Source organism: Marmota monax, unplaced genomic scaffold, assembly GCF_021218885.2.
Source record: "Marmota monax isolate L192 unplaced genomic scaffold, Marmota_monax_Labrador192_F-V1.1 WCK01_AAM20220418_F8-fsc00008, whole genome shotgun sequence".
NCBI classification, from domain to species: Eukaryota; Metazoa; Chordata; class Mammalia; order Rodentia; family Sciuridae; genus Marmota; species Marmota monax.
The window spans coordinates 9050593-9074332 of record NW_026694432.1 but is presented as its reverse complement, the minus strand read 5'-3'; the positions used below and the strand labels follow the sequence as shown (position 1 = coordinate 9074332).

The following is a 23740-nucleotide window of genomic DNA, read 5'->3' as shown; positions in this document are numbered from 1 at the left end:
ATTGGGGCGGTGCGGAGGTTCTCACCCCATTTTACCGTGGTGTGAGTCCCATCATCGGGCAACCCAAGGGACCTGACTGAGGTCTCAGCTCACGGACGATAGATGGAACTTGATCCCACAACTTTGATTTTTTATTTTTTTAAAGGTTTTTGATTTTCACCTTTGGTGAATTTCTTCGATGCATCTTATGTTGTTTCTGTGAGTGCACACTTTCTGATGTCTTCCCATCATCTTCAGAATAAAGTTAAGATTGGGCATTCAAGGTGGCACACAAGTTGGCACCTTGCCTTCCCTATTCCTTCCCCTCTACTCCCCGTTTCCATGCTCTGGGCCTCACAGTCAGTCCTTCAAGGCCGATCACAAGTCAGGTCTACATAGCAGAAGAGGTTTAGATCCTCCCCCACTCCAGACTGCCACTCACCACCCTCTGATGGGCCATTGCACTTTACCGTGGTCTCACCGAACGTTGTTTTGCCCTCTTTCCATTTTTATAGTCTTCATACGTTATTGTCCCTTCTCTTCCCTCCACTCCTGGCTTACTCATTTATTTGTAAATCTGCTGTCAATATCTGAATTTTCAGCAACTTGAGTTATGGGTTCAAACCTAAATATTTTGGGAGAGGGTCCCCCACAAAATGTAAGTGGTTTTCACATGATAGGTAGACTGTAATCTGAGGGAATGAATCTTTTCAGACTCCCACTGGATCTCTGCAGGGTTATTTATTGCCAGGTTCTGTAGGAGACTGAAAGAATCTGCCCCAAAGACAGGTGTTACCCTTTTAGAGCATAACTGGGACAAGTTAAGTGCAAATGAATGAGATGACCCTTTTTCAGAAGAAACCCATTCAGAAACTCAGTGTGGCTGAGGAATTTCTAGGAACATTCAAAATTTAGTAGGTGAGACCACATTATGGTCTTAGGCAGAGATGTCTTCTTAGGACATAATTGACAACAGAGGGGAGCCAAGGCTGGTATTTGTCTTGTCAGTAAGAAACCATTTAACTGGAAGGTGCCAATGGTGAGAGTAAGGTTTCCCCCAAATAATAGGGTTTAGGGTCAATAAGTTTGAGGAAATTGCTTTCTGAGTACCCCCTTGGAAGGTCACAGTGTCTGTTAACTCATGAAGCACCTCTTAAAGGCCTTGCATTAAAGAAACCAAATGGGTATGTTTAGTTAGCATTTCTCTGATTTATCCATAAAACTCTTTGTGAAACTCAAAAAACTGCTGCAGCAGAGGATAGAAAGTGCAGGCCCATGTCTTCCTTGCTGTCTGAGGGAAAGGCATTCTGAGCATTCTGATTTCCTTGCCAAGTGTGTCCATTCCTGCTCCAGTGAGGAGTGGGGCGGGGAATGCTCCAAGCAGAACTCCCCTTTCCTAGTTCCTTTCTTAGCTTATTTTTGTTAGAATCCATCTTCACATGGAACATTCTTGGTGGAGGAAAATGTCCTCACCCTGCAAAGCAAATAGCCCTGCCACTTGGTGATTGTGTTTTTCTTTTTGGTCACATTTGGGTTTGCCTACCGAATGCTGATTCTGGATCTCTGAAGCTGGGGACTGGTGATTAAATCCCCCCTGGCGAGCCTGTCCCTGTCTCCTCACTGTTTGCCTGTGCTATTTCCACCTGCCTCTCCACTCTGCTGTCCTTGCAGCCACCTCACTTACCTCTCATCGGGTCTCTTCACTCTCTTGCAGCACTGTACTGCTCTTTGGATTTAATCTTGTTTCCTCCCTCTGATTCCTCTGCCCATTCCTGGGTTTCTTACTGACTTATCTGAGATCCCTTTCCCTCTGTGTTTAGTTTTTTTCATGGCGTATCTGGGAGAGATTGCCACCAAGAAGTAAGTTGTTATTAAATTACAGAAGAAAACTACCTGTAATTGGAAGAATTTTAGGTTTAGCTTTAACTCCTTTTTAATGTTGAACCTCTTTTCATCTGTTTTCCACAATATAGAGGAGCTATTTCTCAGTGATACATTGTAGTTTAGCCAAAGACATTATTTCTTTCATAGAGAATTCAGGATTGCATTTTTTTCTCCATATAAGGGAAGTAATGAGACACCTGCCTGGTATCCCAGTGTTTGGTGGTGATGTTAGCTAATGTTAAGGGCCTAGTGTATCAACCAGCTTAGAGCTGTTTTTTGACTCGAAAGGTCATTGTCAAAAGATTTAAATAAAATCTACATTGTTGTATAGCAGTTGGTTTTTCTACTGGTCTTTGACTAATGCCTTTCAGTGATCTAAGAAACATCTGTTATGATCCTGTTTAAACCTGACAAGAACCTTCTGAAGTCATGAGACATGTTCAAGGGGGTTCTTAGCCAGTAATTGGCAAAATAAGTATTTGAACCAGTTGAGTTTGATTTACTGAAATACATTTTATCAATAATTTTTCTTCTTTCAGATCAAAAAGGAAAATGAAGTACATTTTAGTTACTGGTGGTGTTATATCAGGAATTGGAAAAGGAATCATTGCCAGCAGTGTGGGCACAATACTGAAGTCATGTGGCTTACATGTAACGTCAATTAAAATTGACCCCTACATTAACATTGATGCAGGAACATTCTCTCCTTATGAGCATGGTAAGCAACCAAACAACCACCTCCCCCATCTATCTTTTCTTAAAAACTGTGTATGTGAAAGACTATGTCACCTCTTGGGCATATTTACATTTTGTACAACTTCCATTTCCTGCCTTCTAAAATGGTCCCTAACTAGCATGGCAGAATTTCTGATACTTTTTCTTACCTGGATGGGAGAAGCAGAAATCTTAGCAGCCAATTTAGTGATTAGAGTCTACGAGTTTCCATAAAGGAAAATACCTTTTTGGTAGCAGTTGAATAAAAATTTGTTATTTCTCTTAAGAAAAGATACCTGGTGACATAATAAACTTTTTCATATTTGAGAAGAGAGGGAGTATGCTTATTCTTTGTGACACCAATCTTTATAAATTGAATGGTAGGTGAAAATTGTAAGAAGACAGATTTTAGCACAGTATAAGAAAGATCTTTGGGGCTGGGGTTGTAGCTCAGTGGTAGAACGCTTGCCTAGCATGTGTGAGGCACTGGGTTTGATTCTCAGCACTGCATATAAAAAAGTAAAATAAAGGTCCATTAACAACTAAAAAAAATAATTAAAAAAAGAAACAAAGAAAGATCTTTGTAATAGCAAGCGTCCTTCAAGAACTTCAAGAAGCTGTAAATTGCCTTTGGTGGAAAAGTCCAGACAGAGGCTCAGGACCACTTTGTAGGGATTCAAGCAGCAGGTAGATGCTGGATTTGAAAGATCTGTAAGCTTGGATTTTGTTTTGCTGGTAGAGTTTGAATAATATGAATGAAGATCTTTAAGTTGAAACCCTTAGGGAGGGTAGGAAAAGAGCATCTTACCTCCTTGTTGTTGCTGAGTTGCCTCAGATCCATTGTTTAAAACTGGGGGAGATGTATTATGAAAACATACCTTTAAGCTGTAAAATTCTTCATTCTTACTCTTCCTTTCTAATGTTGAGGTTAAAGTCTATAAGAACATTATGTAATAAATAATACCAGGAAAAGGTCCAAATACTAGGGGGATTTTTTTTTCTTGGTGTTTCTAGGGCTGAAATCCGGGGTTTTACACTTGTTAGGCAAAGCCTAACTGAGCTACATCTGAGCAACTACTGATCTTAGTAGTAGATTCTCAAGGGCTCAGCTACATCTTCAACCCTTGGAGTAGTATTAAATATAAAGTTCTTAAGCACTTAAGAAAAAAATTTGGGTCGGGGTTGTGGCTCAGTAGTAGAGCACTTGCCTAGCATGTGTGAGACACTGGGTTTGATCCTTAGCACCACATAAAAATAAATAAAATAAAAATATTGGAAAAAACAAAGTGATAAAAGAATTTGCTTATTAAAATAAATAGATAAATAAATAAAGGTACTGAGTTTATCTACAACTAAACAAATTTAAAAAAGAAAAAATAGACATTTTTTTCCTTTCCTGTTTTTGAGCTTGTCTCTTATTGTGATGGTAGGAATGAATCATTCTAAACAAAAAGATCTAGAATGAAGTTGCAAGAAATGAATGTGAAACAAAGGAATGGGGGAAGGTTGGGCAGATTCACAACTTTGCTTAGAACCAAAGGGTAGCCCAGACGCTGTTTTTTTTGTTTGTTTGTTTATTAATTAATTTATTTTTTATTTTTATATATTTTTTAGAAGTAATTGGACACAATACCTTTATTTTGTTTATTTATTTTATGTGGTGCTGACGATTGAACCAGTTCCTCACACGTGCTAGACGAGCTCTTTACTGCTGAGCCACAACCCCAGCCCCAGAGGCTAGTTTTTATAATCAGCACAACCTTCCTCTGCATATGTCATGGAAGTTTTGAATAGAATCATACTTTTGTTATACTTTAAACTTTATTCTGCTCAGGTGGGAGCCTTTTCTGGAAGTCTTTTTTTTTCCTTTGGGGAACAGTTGCCATACTAATGCAAAGTGTCCTTTACCCTCAGCCTTCAGGGCTGGCATTTCCTTCCATTCCTTCCTCTTGTATAACTCTTCCTGATAGAGTTTGTTGAAAGGCTGAAAGTTTGAAGTTACAGTTTGGAGAATAGTAGGTAATTTTACTTTTTTGTGTCATATTTAATTTTCTAGAAATAGATTTTTTGCTTCATATCAAGTTAATGCAGATTTTTTCACGGGCTGGGGATATAGCTTAGTTAGTGTAGTGTTTGCCTCTCATGCACAAGGCCTGGGTTCAATCCCCAGCACCACACAAAAACAAACAAACAAACAAAAAAAAAACATTTCAGGAGACTTGGGAAGATGGCTTAAAAATATGCAAATGCAGATTTTTTTCCTGCCCAATTTCAGGATTCAAGTTGTGCCACAGCTTACACATTTTTCACTTAAAAAATATTCTCACTGTTTGCTGTAGGTGAAGTTTTTGTGCTGGATGATGGTGGGGAAGTGGACTTGGACCTGGGTAATTATGAAAGGTTCCTTGACATCTGCCTTACCAAGGACAATAATCTCACCACTGGGAAGATATATCAGTATGTCATTAACAAGGAGCGCAAAGGAGATTACCTGGGGAAAACCGTCCAAGGTAATACTGGATTTACCTTTAAGATTTAAATTCTTAGCCAGTTTACTTTCTTTTGAGGATAAAAATTGACTTTTTATGTAATTCTAGCATTTTGTCAAGGTATTATTACTGAAATGATGCCTTTAGTGGAAAATCCGAAATTGACCATTTACTTAGAAACTAACATGAAGAAACTGCCTCTGCTGTGTGAGTAGTATCTGAAGCTTGTCAGTCCAGCCAATGTGGCGTCATTTGAGACCAGAGAGGGTTGTTTTTGCACAGTGATGAGTGAAGTGGTGGAGGCTGCTAGGTCAGGACATGGAACCAGGAGTGTGGATGCGGTGTCCCTGGGATTCGTGTGTGTGGACCATGATGAAGAACAGTGTCCATCGTGCCCTCTGGTTTTCCCTGGCATCATCGGCCAGGGGGAGTCTGAAAAGTGGGTTTCTGGGTCCTCTCAAACTTTCACTAGCACAATTTCACTTTTATTTGTTTGCTGTTCAGATAATGTGGTACAAAGTGTTCATTTGAGAAAAGTATTTTATTACCTTTGAAAAGTGACAGGGGAGTGGGGAACCACAGGTCTAATGGAATGGCAGCAGCCCACATTTGGGGGGACATTTTCCTCTGAGTTATGAGAGCAGATCTGCTTTTGGCTATCAACTTTACTGGACTAAAAGCTGAGGGTCACAGTGACAGCTGGCCTGGGTCTGCCCTGGCCCAATTCTGAACTAATCTGGTTATATTTGGGTCTTGGCTCTGCATATGAATATGGACAAATCACATACACTCTTTGAATTGTGGTTTCCTTTCCTATAAAATGGAGATAATAACAGCACCTATCTATCCAGCTCTTAGGAGTTCTAAGGAAGTTCTTAGGAAGGACCAATTAGGAACTAAAATGGTTGTCAGTCATGTAGTTTATTGTTCTAGGCACTAGTGTGTTCATTCATCTGTTCTCTGATTCATCAGATATTTATTAAATGCTCTCTGTGGTTGGACCTAACTGGTGCTGAGAATATGTGATGAACAAGACCACGAGGTTATTGTCCTCATGGAAGCTGGCTGTGAGAGAGAAAAACCAAACAGATAAAATGAGATAGCTGATAGGAGCTGTGAGGAAATAAATGGAGTGAGGCGAGAAAGCATGGCTGGGGGAAGCTACTTTGGACAGATGGTTGGGGAAGCCTTCAAGGAGAGGAGGAGCGGAGGAGCTGGGGAGGTCATGGGCAGAGAGGAAGGAGGAGGGGTCACAGCAAGTACTGAGGCCGAAGGCACAGGGGGCTCCAAGGAACAAAGGGGAGGGTGGTGTGTCTGAGGCATAGTGACTGAGGCAGATATTCAGAGAGGTTGGCCAGCTGTGCCTTCTGGGCCAGGCAAGGAGTTGGAATTGACTCAGCAGTGGGAAGAACCGAAGAGTTTAAACATGGGAGTGATGAATTCTGATTTGCATTTTCAAAACATCACTTTGGCCACTGTGTGTAGAATAGATAATGAATATCCTTGTGTGTGTTTACTGGAGTTAAACAGTAATCTTTGCTCTGTAGGAATTTTCACAGTGAGCCCAACAACTATGATTTTGAAAGGTTCAGCAGTAGCTGGCATTTACTGTACTCTGGCATACAAGGCCATCTCATAAAATTTCCACAACTTTATGAAGTAGGAGCTTTACTCCACTTGACAGAGGAAACCAAGTTTAAGAATAGATAAGTAATTGGCCCTGTGAATCGCAGCTAATGAGTGGTGAACTGAGATGTCAACCCAGACCCCAGAGGCTGCTCCTCTCACCACTCTGTTCTGCTGTCCTGTCTCTGCAGCGGGTTGTCTACCCTTCAGTAAGCTGGAAGCATAATGTGCACGGCTCCTGCAGGTCTCCTATGCCTGGAAAAGCACTCAGGTGTGATGTGCCCACCTTCAGTCTTGGCTGTGAGCAGTAGAGTGACCACATGACCTGTTGTGTTTGCATGTGGACAGACAGGCTGACTGCATGGGCTGATGCTCTGAGGTGGTTCAGGATGCCATTCTTGGCCTCTTCTTGTGTGCTTCCAGCAACAACTTATAAATCTGAGGAGGTGGCCAAGGGGAGTTTGAACCAGAGATTATTGAGGCCATTGAAAGGGGGCCTCAAAAGTATTTTTATGAAACCACCACTACTCTGTCCAGGCAAAAAGTGTAGTAGTTTTTAAAATTATTTTTTTAGTATTTGAGGTAAATGCGTTTGCTTTAGTCAATTCCTATGGACAAGCATGAGTTCCAGCTTGTTTTTTCTTTCCAGTTGTCCCTCACATCACAGATGCAATCCAGGAGTGGGTGATGAGACAGGCATTAATACCTGTAGATGAAGATGGCCTAGAACCTCAAGTGTGTGTTATCGAGGTTTGTATGGTCCCCGTGTTTGTGAACAGAGCACTCATTCATCTCCTAGTTAGCCATTGGCACCTGGCAAGACGTTCCCAGTGCAGTCAGGGTAAGATGCTGCCGTGGGGCTGGTGAGGACAGTCATAGTGTGGGAGATAATTCTTGTCCAAGTGATACTACTTTTGTAGCATTATGTATTCATTTGATGTCAGCTCTTCCAGAAAGAGTGGTGTGACACATTTCCCTCTCTCCTGAGCAAGCTGGCAGACCTTTGCTTCCCTGCAGCAGGAGCACTCATCCGAATGAGTGTGCGGTTTTGGTTTCCGGGTGCTTTGTCTGCTGATCCCAGCTGTTGGATCTCAGTGTTCCTTCAAGATGAAGAGACTTGAAAGTTCCAGCAGTTTTTTAATATAACTGATGACTTTTTGTAAAAATCATCTATGATTAGCTAAGGAGATGAGATTAGGGTTTTTTTTGCTTTGTGGCTCTCACACAAATAAAATTCCTGGTACCTCTCTCACCTCTTCTTTTTCTTAAACTGCTGTGGAAATATCTGTAATAGCCTTGGGGAATTGTGAGCCTTCCCAGAAGGGTCCCCTTTCTACCAACTGACATTCTGAATGCAGAGCTGGGATGTCCTTATTACATTGGTAACTGAATTGAGGCAACAGAGCAGATGTTAGAAAAGGAAACGACCTGAAAAAGATTGAGTGCTCAACCTTTAAAATAACATTGCTCTTCTAGCTTGGAGGAACTGTGGGAGATATTGAAAGCATGCCTTTCATTGAGGCCTTCCGGCAGTTCCAGTTCAAGGTCAAAAGGGAGAACTTTTGTAATATCCACGTCAGTCTAGTTCCTCAGGTAAGGCATTTACAGTCTTGACTTTGGGGGAGAAAAGGTTGATTTTCACACTTTATCTAATAGTTTTCAATTCTTGAGGTATGGAAACAAGGAATAAAGAATTTCTTGGTGAAAAGTTTATCATAATCATGTTTTGAAAAGATGAAATGGAAAACATTTGAAAGATAATCAGGGCAGTTGTGGTTGAAGTAGGCGAATTGACCTGCCCTTGTTTTTACTACATGGCAAAAGTAGAGGAAGGTTTTTTTTTGTTTGTTTGATTGTTTTTGTTTTTTGTCTTTTTAAAGACAAAAAATCACAAAGTTAGCACGAAGAGGAATTAAATAGTAATACAAATTGAGAAGTTGGAGAGCAGTTGGTTATGTAGAAACCGATCTAGCAGACAGGCCTGGAAGTGCTGAACCCTCACCACTGGCAGTAGGGAGAGCAGAGAAGCAGCCCTGTTGGCAGCAGAATCACCACAGGCTCAGAGCAGGCAGCACGGGTCCCTCTAGGAGTGGGGGCACTGGTTGGGCTCATTGCAACTGCTGTTTCAGAAGAGGTATACCCTCACCCCACTACCCAATGTGTACAGGTAGGCGTTAGCCTCTCTTCACTTTGGCAGAAGACTCTAGGCCCTGGGGAGGGTGTCCAGATAGCAGGCACTAATTGAGAGCAGTGACACAGAACCAGGAACGTGTCGTGGAGTGTGATGTTACACTGTTGAGACACTTTGTCTCTTTCATCACAGCCAGCCTTGGTCCTTCCACGTAGGAGATGGTAAGGGTCTTCTCTGGTGTATGACTGGTCCAGGAGAAAAGACACCACCTCAGGGCTTTGCAGTGAACCAGGACAGCCAGAGGCCCACAGTGACCTGCCTGCCCCCTCTCACAGAGCTTCCAGTTAGCTTTTAAGTATGTGTAGCAGTCATTGATTAAAATCATGCAGGAGGTAAACTGTGCATTAAATAAGAACTAGATGCCAGAAGAAGGGAACATGTGGAGACAATCTTGGAAGTTAAGAATTGGATAGGATAGATGAAAATGTTAAGAGAAAGGAAGTTGAGGAAATACCTCAGGAAGTAGGGCAGAGACCAATAGGCAGAAAATAGGAGAGAAAATGTAAGAATTAGAGGACTAGTCCAGGAGTTAGTATCCAAATTACAGGATTTCCAGAAAAGAGGTACAGAGAAATGAAAGGGAAGTGTGATCTAAACCAGGGGGTCAACAGACAGTGGCCCAGGGGTCAAAGCATCCTATTACCTGTTTTTTGAAAATATAGTTTTATGGGAATTGAGCCCTATCTATTTGATGATGTATTTTCTATGACAGCTTTTGCACTAAAACAAAGGTGAGTAGTTTTGACAGAGATCATAAGGTTGAGAAAAACCCTCAAGTATTTTTTTTTTTTAATCTAGGCCTTTACAGAAAAAGTTTTCTGACCCCTGATCTAAAAAGGAAATTGTGGGACATGAGTTTCTAGATTGAAATGGCCCATTGAAGGGAAGGGAGGGGGGATGGGAATAGGAAAAACAGTAGAATGACTTGGACAGAACTCTCCTGTGTTCATATAAGAGTACACACCCAGTGCAGCTCTACATCATGTACAACCACAAGAATGGGAAGTTATTATCCATGCATGTATTTATGTCAAAATACACTCTACTATCATGTATAACCAAAAAGAAAATTTTAAAAAGGGCGGGGGGCTGTTGAGTGCCCAGGCATATTGGATCCAACATGATCCACACCAAAGCACTTTGCTGTGAAGGTTCAGAAAAATGAGGCAGAAAGGCTCTAAAGGAAAAGATACTTTCTTTTTAAGAAAAAGAGTCAATATGGCAATATTAGAGGCTAAATATAATAAAGCTATTGCATTAAAAATCCTAAAGGAGAACTTTTTACAACCTAAAATTCTAAACCCAGCAAATCTCTTATGTGTGAGAGGAGAATAAAGATAATTTAGTACAGAAAGGAAAAGTTTGGCCCATAGTTTAACTGAATAGTATTTAGCTCTGAAGAGGCTGCGGGAACCAGAAGAGTACATTCTAGTCAGGATAGAGGAATGAGGGAGAGAATAGGTCCTCATTTAACAGGGAATTCAACAGAAAATGCCTCATTCTAAATGTTAAGAAGTAGCAATAAAGCATACCAGAAGGATCAATTAAAAGGGTTGAAGTGAGTTGGGAGTATAGTTCAGTGGTGAAACTTGTGCTTAGCACGTGCCAGACCCTAGGTTCAGTCCCCAGCACCTAAATAAATAAGAAAAAGAGTTGAAGTCCCCAGCATCGAAAGAAAGAAAGAAAAGGAATGAAAAAGTTGAAGAGCCTTTATTAGGGTTTGGAGAGTGGGAGAGGGTGGATGAGGCTAGGTACCACTGCTCTTTAGGACAAATCCCCTACAACTATTTGACTAAATACATGCATGTGCAGTTTCAATAAATACAAGCTAAATTCTAAAAATGGTCAAACTCTCTTTAAAAAGGATTTCATGGAAAAGTTATACTTGAAAATTCTTTATTGTAGAGAAACTAACCTCCCTTTTTTTTTTTTCTTTTGACTATTAGCCAAGCTCAACCGGGGAACAGAAGACGAAACCCACCCAGAACAGTGTTCGGGAACTTAGAGGGCTTGGACTTTCCCCAGATCTGGTAGGATTTCCTGATGACCTGGTTTCATTGTGATCTCTTAGGTCTAATTAAAATCATGCCTCCACACCAGGCAGGACCTTTGTCTTCTTGGCAGGCCTTTAATGAAAATCAATGGTGGAGGACATGGGTTCCTGCTTGGGGCTGAAGTTGTGAAATTTTCTTAAGGCATTTGCGAGGTCTTGCACTTCCTGAGACTTGGTTCTCCTCTTTGTTCTTTATTTATTGTCTTTTTCCTACATAAGAACATTCATAGATGAGGAAAGCCCCAGTTAGCTCCTGTAGTTCTTTCATCTACCTCTTGGTTTACACTGCCATCCTCTTACGTTTCTCTGGTTTGGGTTTTAAGAATTTCAGTTTTGAAGATGAGATATTTTCATGGATCGCATGCATTGTTCTGAATGCTAACATTTTCATCCATCTTAACAATGTGATATCTATTTTAATTTTATTCAGTGAAAAAACTCAGCTTTGTAACCCTTCCTTCTGTCTAAGCCCCCCTTTTTTCTTTACTGCTAGGTTGTATGCAGGTGCTCAAATCCTCTTGACACATCAGTGAAAGAGAAAATATCAATGTTCTGCCATGTGGAACCTGAACAAGTAAGTAGAAATTGTATCTTTGTGGAAACTGTTTTTGTTTATGGTCAAGAGGCTTCAGGTAACTATAATGTTTCATGAGGCTTGCTAGTGTTTCACAGTTAGATATAATAGACTGGCCTCTAGCAGAACGGACACCCTTGGCTCTGTCACTCACCATCCCCTACTTCTTGAGGTTCCCCAAATGTTCCTGCACCTCTTCTGTATATTCCCTCCTCACTCTTTGGCCTTTTTTTCTTTTTCTTTCTTTTTTTTTTTTTTGGTACTGGGGATTGAACTTAACCATTGAGCCACATCCCCAGCTCTTTATTTTCCATATTTGAGACGGTCTTGCTAAGTTGCTTAGGGCCTCATTAAATTGCTGAGGCTGGCTTTGAACTTGCGATCCTCCCAAGCTGCTGGGGTTACAGGCATGTGCCACCGTCGGGCTCACCCTTTGTTCTTTATGCTTCATCCCTGCTGAATGTTTTTCTGTTTCCCTAATACCTCACACCCATTCTGTTGTTGCTTTTGAGCTTGCTAATTTCTATCAGAAGTCAGTGTCCCTTTCTCCCTGTTGTCTTGGAAATCTGTTCATTTTCATACTTCAGGGTCTGGCTAGGACATGGTATAGACTGAGAGGCTTTATCTTTAGCTCCTTGACCTCAACCGTCAGAATTCATCACTTCCTTCTCTGGGCTACCTGTGCGTCTCACATATGCTGGTGGTGAGCCTATGCTGTGCCTCTTGATGTGTGTGTGCATGTGTCCATGTTTATCTCCCCTCACAGACTGAGCTTCTGGAGGACAAGGATCATCTTAGCTTTGTATCTCTGGTGCCTGGTGTCAGGGTGTTGTAGTCTCTCATATATATTTTAGCTTTTTGTTATTGTGATAATGGAGCAGACCTATGGTACAGAAAATAACAAAATTTTGGAACCTATACAATTCTTAGTATGAAAATTCTGGTAGTGATAAATTGAAATTATGGCATTGGTTGGTGTTTTAGTCAGCTTTTTGTCACTACAACAAAATACCTGAGGCAGCTAATTTAATAAAGGAAAAAGGTTTACTTGCTTCACAGTGTTGGAGGCTGAAAGTCCAAATAGCACAGCATATGCTCTGGGAAGACTGCATGGTGGATAGCAGAGCCCATGTGGAGGAGGATGATATCTCCAGCTAGGAGCAGGGAGGGGTGTGTTTTGCTCTTTTTATAATAACCCTCTCCGAGAAAACAAGGATCACAGGAGAAATGTCTTAATTCCTTTTGAGGTTAGGGGCCCCAGTGATCCAAGGAACTTTCTAGACCCAATACCCAATACTTCTCAATGCCACCACCCTGGTTCCAAGCCACCAGTCACATGGACTCTTGGGGGACACCAAACTACAGCAGCAGGTTTGGCTGAGGGAAGACTAGAAGGGAAGTTGAAGTTGAGGAATTTCAACCTTAGACTGTGGAGACTACTAGATGGCTGAGCATCAGGAGACTGATCAGGAGAGCCCAGATGGCTCACAGAGGGGACAGTAAAGCAGTGGTGTTGAAATAAGAGAATCCACTTGTAAGATTTTGAGGAGAATATAGGAGGATGACAGGTGAGGTCACTGGCCTGGCGTAGGCGTGAATGGAGCAGAAGGAAAGCCCTTGGCCCTCTCCATGGTGGCTCAGGCCTCAGCGGGGCTGGAGTCACGGCTCGCAGGTGTGATTCCTGAGCCAGGAGACCACCAGAAGGATTGTTTCATACTGAACCCTGGAGCACAGAGAGATTTTCATGTTCTCAACAGCCCTTTGTCATTCACTTTGATTATTTTAGATATTTCTGTCCTAGCAAGTGAAGGGAATTCAATTCTGTAGTAGAATTGATTCTCATTAAAAGTGTTCACTATTAAAAATGTGACAGGTATTTCCATTTTTAAATTTGATGTTCAGATCTTTTTGTCTGTTTTTAAAATTGAGTTATTTATCTCGTTGAGTTGTAAGAGTTCTTTATATAATCTGAATACAAGCCTTTTGTCATATACTTACATGATTTATAATATTATCCCCATCTGTGGCTTGCCTTTTTATTGTCTTAGTGTCTTGGAGCAGAAAAGCTTTTACATTTTCAGCTTATCCATTTTTTTCTTTTATGGGTTGTGCTTTTGCACATTTTTTTTAAAGGACCCTTTGCTTAACCAAGGTCATGAAGATTTTCTTCTCCATTTTTTTTTCTGCAAGTCTTATATTAGGTCTTACATGATCCATTTTGAGTTTTGTGTATTGTGTGAGGAAATTGCATTTCCTGATGAGATATGGCACATATAAGACACCCTGGCAATTTCTGTTCTTTGCTCTATAGCCCAGCAACATTACTAAAATTCTATTAGGTTGGATTGTTTACCTATAAATTCTTTTGGTTTTTGTGGATAAGCAATGATATTGTTTATGCATTTAGTGGTTATTGTTTTTTGTTTTCTAGTTTAAGTTTCATTTATTTTCCAGTGAAATGAAATGTAATGGCTGTCTGTCCAGCATTTCTGAATAGTGATAGATGGCCATTCTTGCCTTGTTCTGGACTTTAAATAGTAAACATTAATATTAAATGAATCCATATGATATTTACTGTGGGTTTTTTATATTTTCAGTTTTTCCCTAATAGTCTTAAATTACCTACAATTTTTGTTATGAATTGGTTTTAGATTTTTAATTAAGTCTGCATCCATCTTTTTCAATCTATTCGCATGGTGAGTTCCACTTTTAAATCTCCTAATGCAGTGGTTTTTAAAGTTGGCTGCACATTGGAATCACTATGGAAACTTGTAAAAATGCTGATGCCTGCTTCCTCTCCCCGAGATTCTAGTTTAAGTGCTCTGGGTTGCAGTGGGGGCATTAGGATTTTTATAAGTGTCCCTTAATGATTCTATTGTGCAGATAAGTCTGAGAACCACTGTTCTGAGTTAAGCCATTCAGGGATTCCTGGGATAGGTCCTCCTCCAATATGATTTTTTTTTTTTAAATAACATTTGTGGTTTGGCTTGTGATTTTTAAAAGGATTTCTACATCCACGTTCTAATAGATTAGCTACTAACTTTCTGTTCTGGTCTTCTTCAGTTGGTTTTGGTATTATATCTTTTTCTAAAAGATTACCCTTTTTTCAAATTGGAAATTTTTCCAAGGTTATGTAGCTAGTAGCCAGGGCTGTAAGTTCAGTTAGTTTTTGTTTTTATTAAATCACATCCTTTTTTTAAAACAGGTAATCTGTGTCCATGATGTCTCGTCCATCTACCGGGTCCCCTTGTTGTTAGAAGAGCAAGGGGTTGTAGATTATTTTCTTCGAAGACTTGACCTTCCTATTGAGAGGCAGCCACGGAAAATGCTGATGAAGTGGAAAGAGATGGCAGACAGGTTTGCCTCCCCGTGAGGAGCTGGCAGTGCCAGCTGCCTTCCTCTTTGGTAGGGGCCCGGGGGATTCAGTCATGTTGGAGCATGTTAGCACCTCGCTCTCAGCTCACTGGAGGTCTTCATGGTAAGGGACGTTCAGGTTGCTAAGGAAGGAGCTGGTAGTTGTCAAGTGGAGACAACATAGGTGAAGAGGGCCTGGCAAGGCTGGGCCAGTTCCCAGACCTCTAGGCAGCGAGTGCAGATTGTTTTCAGCTATACAGTCAGCACAAACAGGTGCCTCGTGGCAGTGGATTACCATGGGAATGGGTGGCCATGGCTGGAGCACTTGTGGTCAGGCAGCATGCCTATTGTCTGAACCGCGTTTGGGAAAATGTTGCTCAACCAGCACCACCCTTGCTCAGCAAGGCCTTGTGGGACCACCTCCTGAAGTGCTGGTGCTCTCACCTTGCTTCAGGGTCTTCTCTCAGCGCCTCAAAGCAATGGGTGTGCCTTGTCACAGTTGCAGAACTAAAAACAGTGTGGAGGTCATATTAGCACATGCGGAGGGAGCATTTATTCTGTTCTGTGATGTTTAAGTTTTGACCTTTTTTTCATGGATCTTTTACATGTCCATTTACATGTAGCTACCAAGATGGCCCACAGTCTTACAGTTCTTTTTTCTTAAAACGTTATTTGCATTTTGCTCTGTTACTAATTATACTTTTGTGTCTGTTCAGTTTTTTTTGCCCTTTGGGATTGAAATTTTTTAAAAACAAATTTGGGTGAGATTTTGAAACCTTTTTGATAATAGCTTCTAAAATCCAACTTTCTTCACAAAGCCTGCCCTGTTGACCTGAAATTGCTTTTTTACTGGTCTGTGTGTGACATTCGTGATGTTCGTTTCCATTGTGTTCTTCCAAGACATTCTTTTCTTCTCTTGCCAAAGCAGTTTTGGTCTCATGGTGATGTGTATTCCAATTAATTGGGTGTTTCTTGACCTTTGATAGATATGATCGCTTGCTGGAGACCTGCTCTATTGCCCTTGTGGGTAAATACACGAAGTTTTCAGACTCATATGCCTCTGTCATTAAAGCTCTGGAGCATTCCGCATTGGCCATCAACCACAAATTGGACATCAAGGTGAGGTGGGATGACCTAAGTTAGCCAAGGGGTATATAGGGAAGCAGTCTATATTCTCATAGATACTGCATGCCATATCTCCTTTAAGTTTTTGGAGCTCTGAGTTTCTTCTGGGAGATAAGAGAGGTTGGTTGGTTCCTGGCTCTGAGAATGCAGAGTATTTTCTGGAAATAATGAAGGGGAGAGGTGGTCAGAGTAGAGGTATAGAGAGACTGAATGCTTAGATCTGAATATCAGTTGACCACATGAAATTGTCCTAGGATAAAATTGCTCTTTGGGGTGGGAAGACCTGGTGGACAGGGGCATGTTGTGTGGTCGATAGCACTGCCTGGAGTGTTGTCAATGACTGCTTTGCTTTGCAGTGTGGTGGGCAGAAGCTGAGCTGGTAGAATGTTTGGACAAGACTCCACTGCCAAATGAAATGCCTGGGACTCAAATTCTAGCTCCATTGCCTAGGAAGTATATGGCCCTGGCCAACCCTCTCCCTGCTCAGTTTCCCATAAAAAGGCATAGTGATGTTCCTTCCTCCTGGGTTGTAAGATTGACGAGATAATGTGAAGTGCTGAGGTTTGTGCTTGCCGTATTAGTGCTTCTTGAAAATCTCCCACCTGTCCCTCCTTCCCACAGGGAGAGACAAGGTCTTGCTAAGTTACCCAGGCTGGGCTCAAACCTGTGATCCTCCTGCTTCAGTCTCCTTAGTACCTGGGATTACAGGCATACACCACAGTTCCTGCCTCTTATCTATCCCTTGTAGAACTTTCCTTCTTAGCTCACCAGCTGAGATTTAGAAGTGAAGTGGGATCTCAGTGCTTGATGGTGCCATGAACCTGGCCCCACCATCTGCACTGCAGTTTTCTTCCTGCTTCTACATGTTTCTCAGGGTGATAACTTAGCTTGCTTTGTGCTTTGGGCAGGTTCCTGCAGGATGACCTGTTAGAGCGTTTAAGAATCAGAGGATCCCATTACACAGCCCTGATTTAGTTTTTGCTCGTTCTTTCCATCATTCAGTTATCCACTTGAGGTTGCGTGGCTGCCATGTGTTAGATAGTAGAGGCTGAGAGATGAATGAAAAATCTCTAGTCCCTGTGTTTCAGGAATATTGGGTTTGTTTGGTGTGAAGGTAGCACAGGCAAGAGGATGCGCCTGCATTGTAGACATGTAGGGAGGGCAGACTCCCTCAAGGAGGGACCTCTGGGAGGTTGGAAAGATGGGAAGGGCATTCCTGTCAGTTGGAAGAGCATGTCCAAAGGCTTGGAGGTGTGGAACAGTTGGGAACTCAGTGGATGGAAAAATGTGAACTGGAGACAGCTGGCAAGAGCCCAGTCAGGATTCCTGTGAACTCGGCCAGCCCAGGTCTTACTCTGAGGTTCAGGGAAATAGCTACAAGGAATTAGGTAGGGGAGAGTAGAAGAAAGATGGAGAATCTTATTAAAGTGGGCAGAAGGTTTGAACAGAAGATCCCAAAGAAGATGCATGTGATATACGTGAAAAGGTCCTCAGCACCTTTAGTTGTCAGGGAACTAAATTCAAATTAAGTTACAGGGAGAGACTGGCACAAGCCCCTAGGGTGGCCTTACTGCTGGGAATGTAAAATGGCACAGCCATTTTAGAAAACAGTCTAATAGTTTGAAATAAAGACACATATGACCAAATTCTAGATATGTACTCAAGAGAAAAAAAAACCAAAATGTGTCTCCACAAAGATTTTTATTCAAATGGACACATTATTCATAATATCCCAAATCTGGGAACATCCCAAATGTCCTCAACAGGCTAGGGGATGGTACTGTGGTGCATTTATGCAGTAGAAAGCCACCCAGCCAATAAAAAGGATCAAACTTGGGATATACAGCAACGTGGATGAATCTTAAATCCATATTGAACAAGAGAAGTCGGACAGGAAAGGCTGCATGCTGCTTGGCTCCGTTTATATGAGGCTCTGGAAGAGGCAGAAACTGTGGTGATAGGAGTCAGCTCTGGGCCTTCTGCAGGAGGAGGAGGGAATCTTGTGAGGTAGTGGCACTATATTTGATGGGGTGGTGGTTATGCCTTCATGTGTATGTTTGACAAAACTCATCAAAGTGCACTCAAGATGCTTGTGTTTTACTGTGTGTAAATTATACCTCAACACAGTTGAAAATGAAAAAGGACACAAACAAAACTGGGTGAAATGGGGCCTGGGGAGAATGTCTATTGAGCAGAACATAATAATTTAGAGTCTCCTACAGTAGCTGAGAGAGGATTCTAGAAAGTATGGAGCAGATAAAGCCAAGTTCAGGAGTTAAATGATTTTGAAGGAAACTTGTTGGTAAAATCTTGTACTTAAAGATTTTAAATTGTTAAGTTTAAACATATTATCACTTTAAAACCCAAATCATGGGTGATGGAACATTGATAACTTATTTGGACACTGTGAAAGAGCTTGGTTGGAGTGGTTGGAGTCATGAGTTGCTTCTCTGCCCTGCCTGCTGCCCCCAGTACATAGATTCCACCGATCTGGAGCCCAGCACCCTGCAGGAGGAGCCTGTGCGCTACCACGAGGCCTGGCAGAAGCTCTGCAGTGCTCAGTAAGTAGCGTTCTTTCTGGGGGCCCAGGGTTCTGTTTGTGTGAATGAATATAGTCCTATGCTTCCAGTGCTAGCAGTAGGTAATCTACTTTGTTAAGTGTCTTTTAATTACTAGAGAGAGTACCTACTGGATGACTTCAACCTACCCATAGATTTGGATTCGAAGAGACTCGTTTTGATTTTATTGATAGTTTGCTGCATTCATCTCACCATGAGGCTTAGCGATTTTTTCATCCAGAACATTTGATGAGTAGCCATCGGTAGAATTCCAGAAATTATTTTTAGCAGCCTTTTATTTGTGGTCCTGGGGTTGGAACCTGGTATCTTATATATGCCAGGCAAGTGCTCCATGACTGAGCTACGCCTTTAGCCCTGGCAGCTGTCCTTTATAATAGTCAAAAGTCAGCAAGGATCTTGGGTCCCCTGGAGCAGGTGAATGCTGTTGGGCATGCAGCTGGTGTTGATGTGCTTGGTCAGCATGGCTCACTGCTGAGGAAAAAGGCCCCTTCTGACTTGGGGAACTCTGTGAGTCAAGAGGAAAAGTAAATTGTATTTATCTAATTATATGTTAAAATTCACGAGCCAAGTGCTTGGACCAAGTGCTGTAGCAGCCTTACGGTGGTGGACACTGTCCTTCTACTCATAGAAGTATTTTCTCATGTGACTAAGTCTGGTTTTGTGTGCAGTTTCTAAGTTCAAAGTGTTGATATGGACAAATTAATTGACACTCTTTAAAAGAATACAGACTTAGTCCCAGTAGCAAAATATATGGAGTAAGTTCCTGGTCCCAATACCTTGGCAGCAGCTTCTTTGTTGGTAGTTGCAAGCTGGGTTAGTGGAAAAGCGGAGTTGCCTTGTGGTTTGTTCCCCTGTGCAGTGGAGTCCTGGTTCCAGGAGGATTTGGTGTTCGCGGTACTGAAGGAAAAATCCAAGCCATTGCCTGGGCTCGGAAACAGAAAAAGCCTTTTTTGGGTAAGGAACTGTGCTTGCTCTCGCCAGTCTGAGGAGCCATTTGGGAGGGAGTTATAAATACAGCAGGGAGATATTGAAACACGACATGCTCAGTCTTTTTGGTTCTCTTTGGGAAAGATTCAGATTTTATTTTTAAATATAAAAAGTGTCTTAGCTACATGTCAATGCATGGAATATCGAAGAAATTCTGTTTGCAGTGCACAGGAGATTGAGTCTTATGTCCTGCTCACTTGGCATACTAGCCAGTTATAATTGGACAAAAATGGTTTTGAATGCTTCCTGGTGCTGTACATTTTAGTAATTTTCAACTTGACCACTTTATAAGTGAGACCTTAATGAGGGAGGGTAAGAAAACTTGAATTTTATACTTGAAAACTTGAAACTGACTGGATTATTGCTTATTTTTTAAGTTGGATAACTTTGCAGAAGCTGGGATCTTTAGGTCCACTTCTTCCACCCAGCTTTTAATATCCAACACAGATAAAGCATACCAGTGGGATGCTTACTTGTAGCAGGAAATTAAGAGTTTGTGGTTATGACCCTGACCATGCAAGATATTGTCAGAGCCCTTGGCAAGGCTGGTGGGAATGTGGGAGCTGCCTTTTCAATGGAGCTTCATTTAGTTTTCTCTCCCCCTGGAAGGTGTGTGCTTAGGAATGCAATTGGCAGTGGTTGAGTTTTCAAGAAATGTGCTGGGATGGTCAGGTAAGCGTGCATTTAGAAACCCTCATTCCTGCTTAACCGCTTCCTGAGTGCGTGAAGGCATTGCTTGTTGGGTGGTAGGAGCCTTGAGATGGTGCCTGGCTCCTCAGAACCTCCATGTGCAGAATGAAATTTGGGACTGGGTTGCCCTGCAGCTCTCTACAGGGGAGTGAGGGTCGGGGGCAGCTGCAGAAGCCCATCTTCAGCTCTCTGTCCAGCATGTTCTATTCTTTAAATTCTCTCTTTGACCACCATGGCCACCATCTCCCTGGTACCTACCAAGAAGTCACTGGACTAAGTGAGGCCTATGCAGTTGTTATAAACTTGGGCTCTGGAGCTGTCACACCTGAGCCTAAGTTCTGACTTTGTCACTTATTATGGATGATTTTAGATAACTTAGCCTCTCTGGGTCTTTGTTTCTTTTGTAAATGGAGTCAAAATGGTACTGACTTCACATAGTTGTAAAAATTTGGTGAAGAAATGCATGTAGGTAGTCCCTAGCCGTGCCTGGCAAATAAGAAATGCTCACGTAATATCAGATCTGCTCATTAACTGTGTCACTGTGACAGACCATCCCAAACTTGGTGGCTGGTAACAGTCATGACTTGACAACTTCTCATTGTTCTGCTGAGTGGTTGTCTGCTCGGAGTTGTGTATCTGGGGTCACTCACTCCTGTCTGGCATTCAGCCTCGAGCTTGGCCCAGCAGGACACTGAGATAGTGTGTCCATGTTGTGGCTCATCATATATTAATTCAGCCCAAGCTTCTTCACACACTGTAGCCTGACTGCACATTGTAGCCAGGCTCACTGCACAGGCATTTGCAAACTTGCCACTGTCCCACTGGCTGAGGCAAGTCACAGGCCAAACCCTGACTTTGTGGGAGTAGATGGTGGGGGTGGTGTCACAGGGCATGGGTACTGGATGTGTGGTCGGGGGGCCATGATGGAATAGTCTGCCACAGTCATTTATTCTCTGTATCCCAACTGACAAATACTAGCTTTTCAGAAGACATGTAAGTTCTTTGAAAAATAAAGCATCCTGAAGGGATGTAAAAGCGGTCTGGGTTATGCAGTATAGGTGATTCCTCGGTGGCCAACTTGGCCAAGCTGGGTTTCAGTTCATCTCTCTTCTGAGAGGCTGTTTGACCATAACCACGGGAGGGAAGCTTAGTATAGTAGGCAGCATGCCCCTGGTGCTGGCATTTGAATGCTGGCAGGGCTCTCTTTTCACCATTGACCCCGGAATGGCTTTTGCGATTTCCTGGACTCTTGCACAGCCTGACCCCTTGCCTCCCACTTGGGTTCCAGATAGGTGGGTGACTGGCCATGAGCTTGCTCTTTAGAGGAGACCAGGCCCTGCTTCAGGCCCAGGAGGGTAGCAGTAGTTAGTGCTCACACCAGGACCAACATGCAGTGCGGGGGACTTCCTTGTCCTTTTAGTCTGTAGTGGTTAGATGGTAAGTTTATTCACTGATAGGTTATTTCCATCGAAATCAGTTAGTTTTTGACTTGGCAGTTGTACCAGGCAGTTGAATAGGGCACATTAGATGCTAAAGATGAAAGAAAATGAGAAGATGGTTCTTGCTTATTTTGGAGAGTCTACAACAAAATGTTTAAAAAAAAAAAATTCACAATGAAAAACTGTCACAGATTTTTAGGCTGTGCCGTTGGTTTTGTTCTCCCCATTGTGTCCAACTTGACTTTCCAGAAAGTTAAAGACTTGATAGAAAAAATTCACCTATTTATGTGTTGAATATCGTTATATCTTAAATTGCTGTCCCTAGTTTTTATTTCACCGTTGATTTTAAATAGAGGGAGGAGATTGTGATTTAGCGCTCAGCAGTGATCACTTTTGTTTTTAGCTATCTTCATAACCCAAGTATTTTGACTTTTCAGATGCCAATTCTACAGAATTTGACCCCAAGACCAGTCATCCTGTGGTGAGTTTGTGTTTGAACCTTCCCAGGGTCAGAAGGGGCTGGAAGGGCACTCAGGACACAGCAGATGGTTAGAGACAGGCAGCGAGCCATGCAGCTCCCTCCTCCAGAATCCCGGGGTCTTGTGCTCCCAGACCTAATGGTTAGGAAAAACTATGGAATTCACTATGGAATTCTCACTGATCTTTTCAGTTCACTACAGAAAGCCTTTTAAGGTGCCAGCCCAGACAGCTAGAGGGGATTCTGATTAAAATAGCTTTCCACCCCCATTCCCCTGGGCTCCCCGGAGTAGTATTCATATGAAGTACTCCACATGCACCCGCGTGCCCGCTGCTGTCCTCACTGTGTGCACCAGCTCGTGTTCTCCAGCAGCAGTCCTGGGGTGGGATTGTAATTAAAGAACTGCTGGGATGTGGTACTGATTTGTTTAATGGTAACCAAAGCTTTTCCAGGCCAGCATACCTGGTATCATCTCTCACTTTGGTCACATGGCCTGTCAGCCTGCCATATTATTAAGGCTTACTGGGGAGGGACGGTGCCTTTATTCATCTTCGAATCCCCAACCCAGGAGTGGCAGGCATGTTGAAAGCCATTTTTTTCCTTCAATATTCAACACATTCTGAGTACCTGCTCTGTGCCAGGGGCTCTTCTTGTCACTAAAGACACTGATGAACTCAGTGGACAGGGTTCTTAATCTTATGGCAGGCAAACATCACCTGACATTGGACTTGGGGGTGGGGGAGTGGGGCACAGAGGCGGCCCTGGAGGTCAGAAGGTGCACTGGAGCACCAGGCTGAGAGGTGAGCTGGCCTGTCCTCTGGGGTGCCATAGCCCACCCCTGCTTGGTGCAGGCCCAAGGACTGGGCAGCTCCTCAGGACTGCAGAGGGAGCAGATGTCCTGACACAGCTAGGCTTGTGTCCATGCTGTGCCGTTTGTTCTTGGCCTGGTTCCTTGTCATCCCCAGTACTTAGGGGTAGGTACAGTGTCATGAGGAAAGGCCAAAGGGTTGAACCCCTGTCCCGGAGGTTTAAAATAATTACTAGGAGACAGTTTCCTGAGATAGCGTCTCTTACCAGGGAAGGCTAGAGAGGTAGGGCCTGCTCACAGGTGGGCTGTATTCAGTGGAGGAGTTCCAGACACTAACGAAGCAGAGTTTGGTAGTCTGTGTTTATTTTCTGAACGTCTCCAGGTCATAGACATGCCAGAACACAACCCTGGGCAGATGGGAGGAACCATGAGGCTGGGCAAGAGGAGAACCCTGTTCCAGACCAAGAACTCAGTCATGAGTAAGAGCTGCCTTGTACTGGCCTGGCCTCTGGCTTGGCCTGTTCAGGATGTGTATCATAGGGGGGTGCTGGGGCTCTCAAGAGTCAGCCTGGCTTTTTTCTTTTTGTTCTTGCTTTTGAATTTTTTTCCCTCCTCTTACTCATCTTCTCCTAGGATGTACTATGGTAGGCAGGGCAGCAGTGCGGGTCTTAGATCACTGGCAATGTGGTCAGGACTCTGGGATGTGGACAGGGCAGTTAGGTCACATCCACTGCAGTCTGTTTCTTTCCTACACTGTTAAGTATGAAATT

At 42.6% G+C, this 23740-nt stretch overlaps 1 protein-coding gene across 1 annotated transcript in view; it reads left to right on the top strand.

The window, feature by feature from the left end:
* Ctps1 (CTP synthase 1) overlaps nucleotides 1-23740 on the top strand; it is a 29336-nt gene that overhangs the window by 862 nt on the left and 4734 nt on the right. Inside the window, exons 2-14 of the mRNA XM_046469305.2 lie at nucleotides 2403-2581; nucleotides 4917-5087; nucleotides 7342-7442; nucleotides 8169-8285; nucleotides 10830-10913; nucleotides 11430-11510; nucleotides 14716-14867; nucleotides 15851-15983; nucleotides 18462-18550; nucleotides 19428-19522; nucleotides 20165-20227; nucleotides 22122-22165; nucleotides 23353-23449. Coding sequence (XP_046325261.1) covers nucleotides 2416-2581; nucleotides 4917-5087; nucleotides 7342-7442; nucleotides 8169-8285; nucleotides 10830-10913; nucleotides 11430-11510; nucleotides 14716-14867; nucleotides 15851-15983; nucleotides 18462-18550; nucleotides 19428-19522; nucleotides 20165-20227; nucleotides 22122-22165; nucleotides 23353-23449 — 1393 coding nt within the window. The 5' untranslated portion in view covers nucleotides 2403-2415. The remainder of the gene's footprint in view (nucleotides 1-2402; nucleotides 2582-4916; nucleotides 5088-7341; nucleotides 7443-8168; nucleotides 8286-10829; nucleotides 10914-11429; nucleotides 11511-14715; nucleotides 14868-15850; nucleotides 15984-18461; nucleotides 18551-19427; nucleotides 19523-20164; nucleotides 20228-22121; nucleotides 22166-23352; nucleotides 23450-23740) is intronic.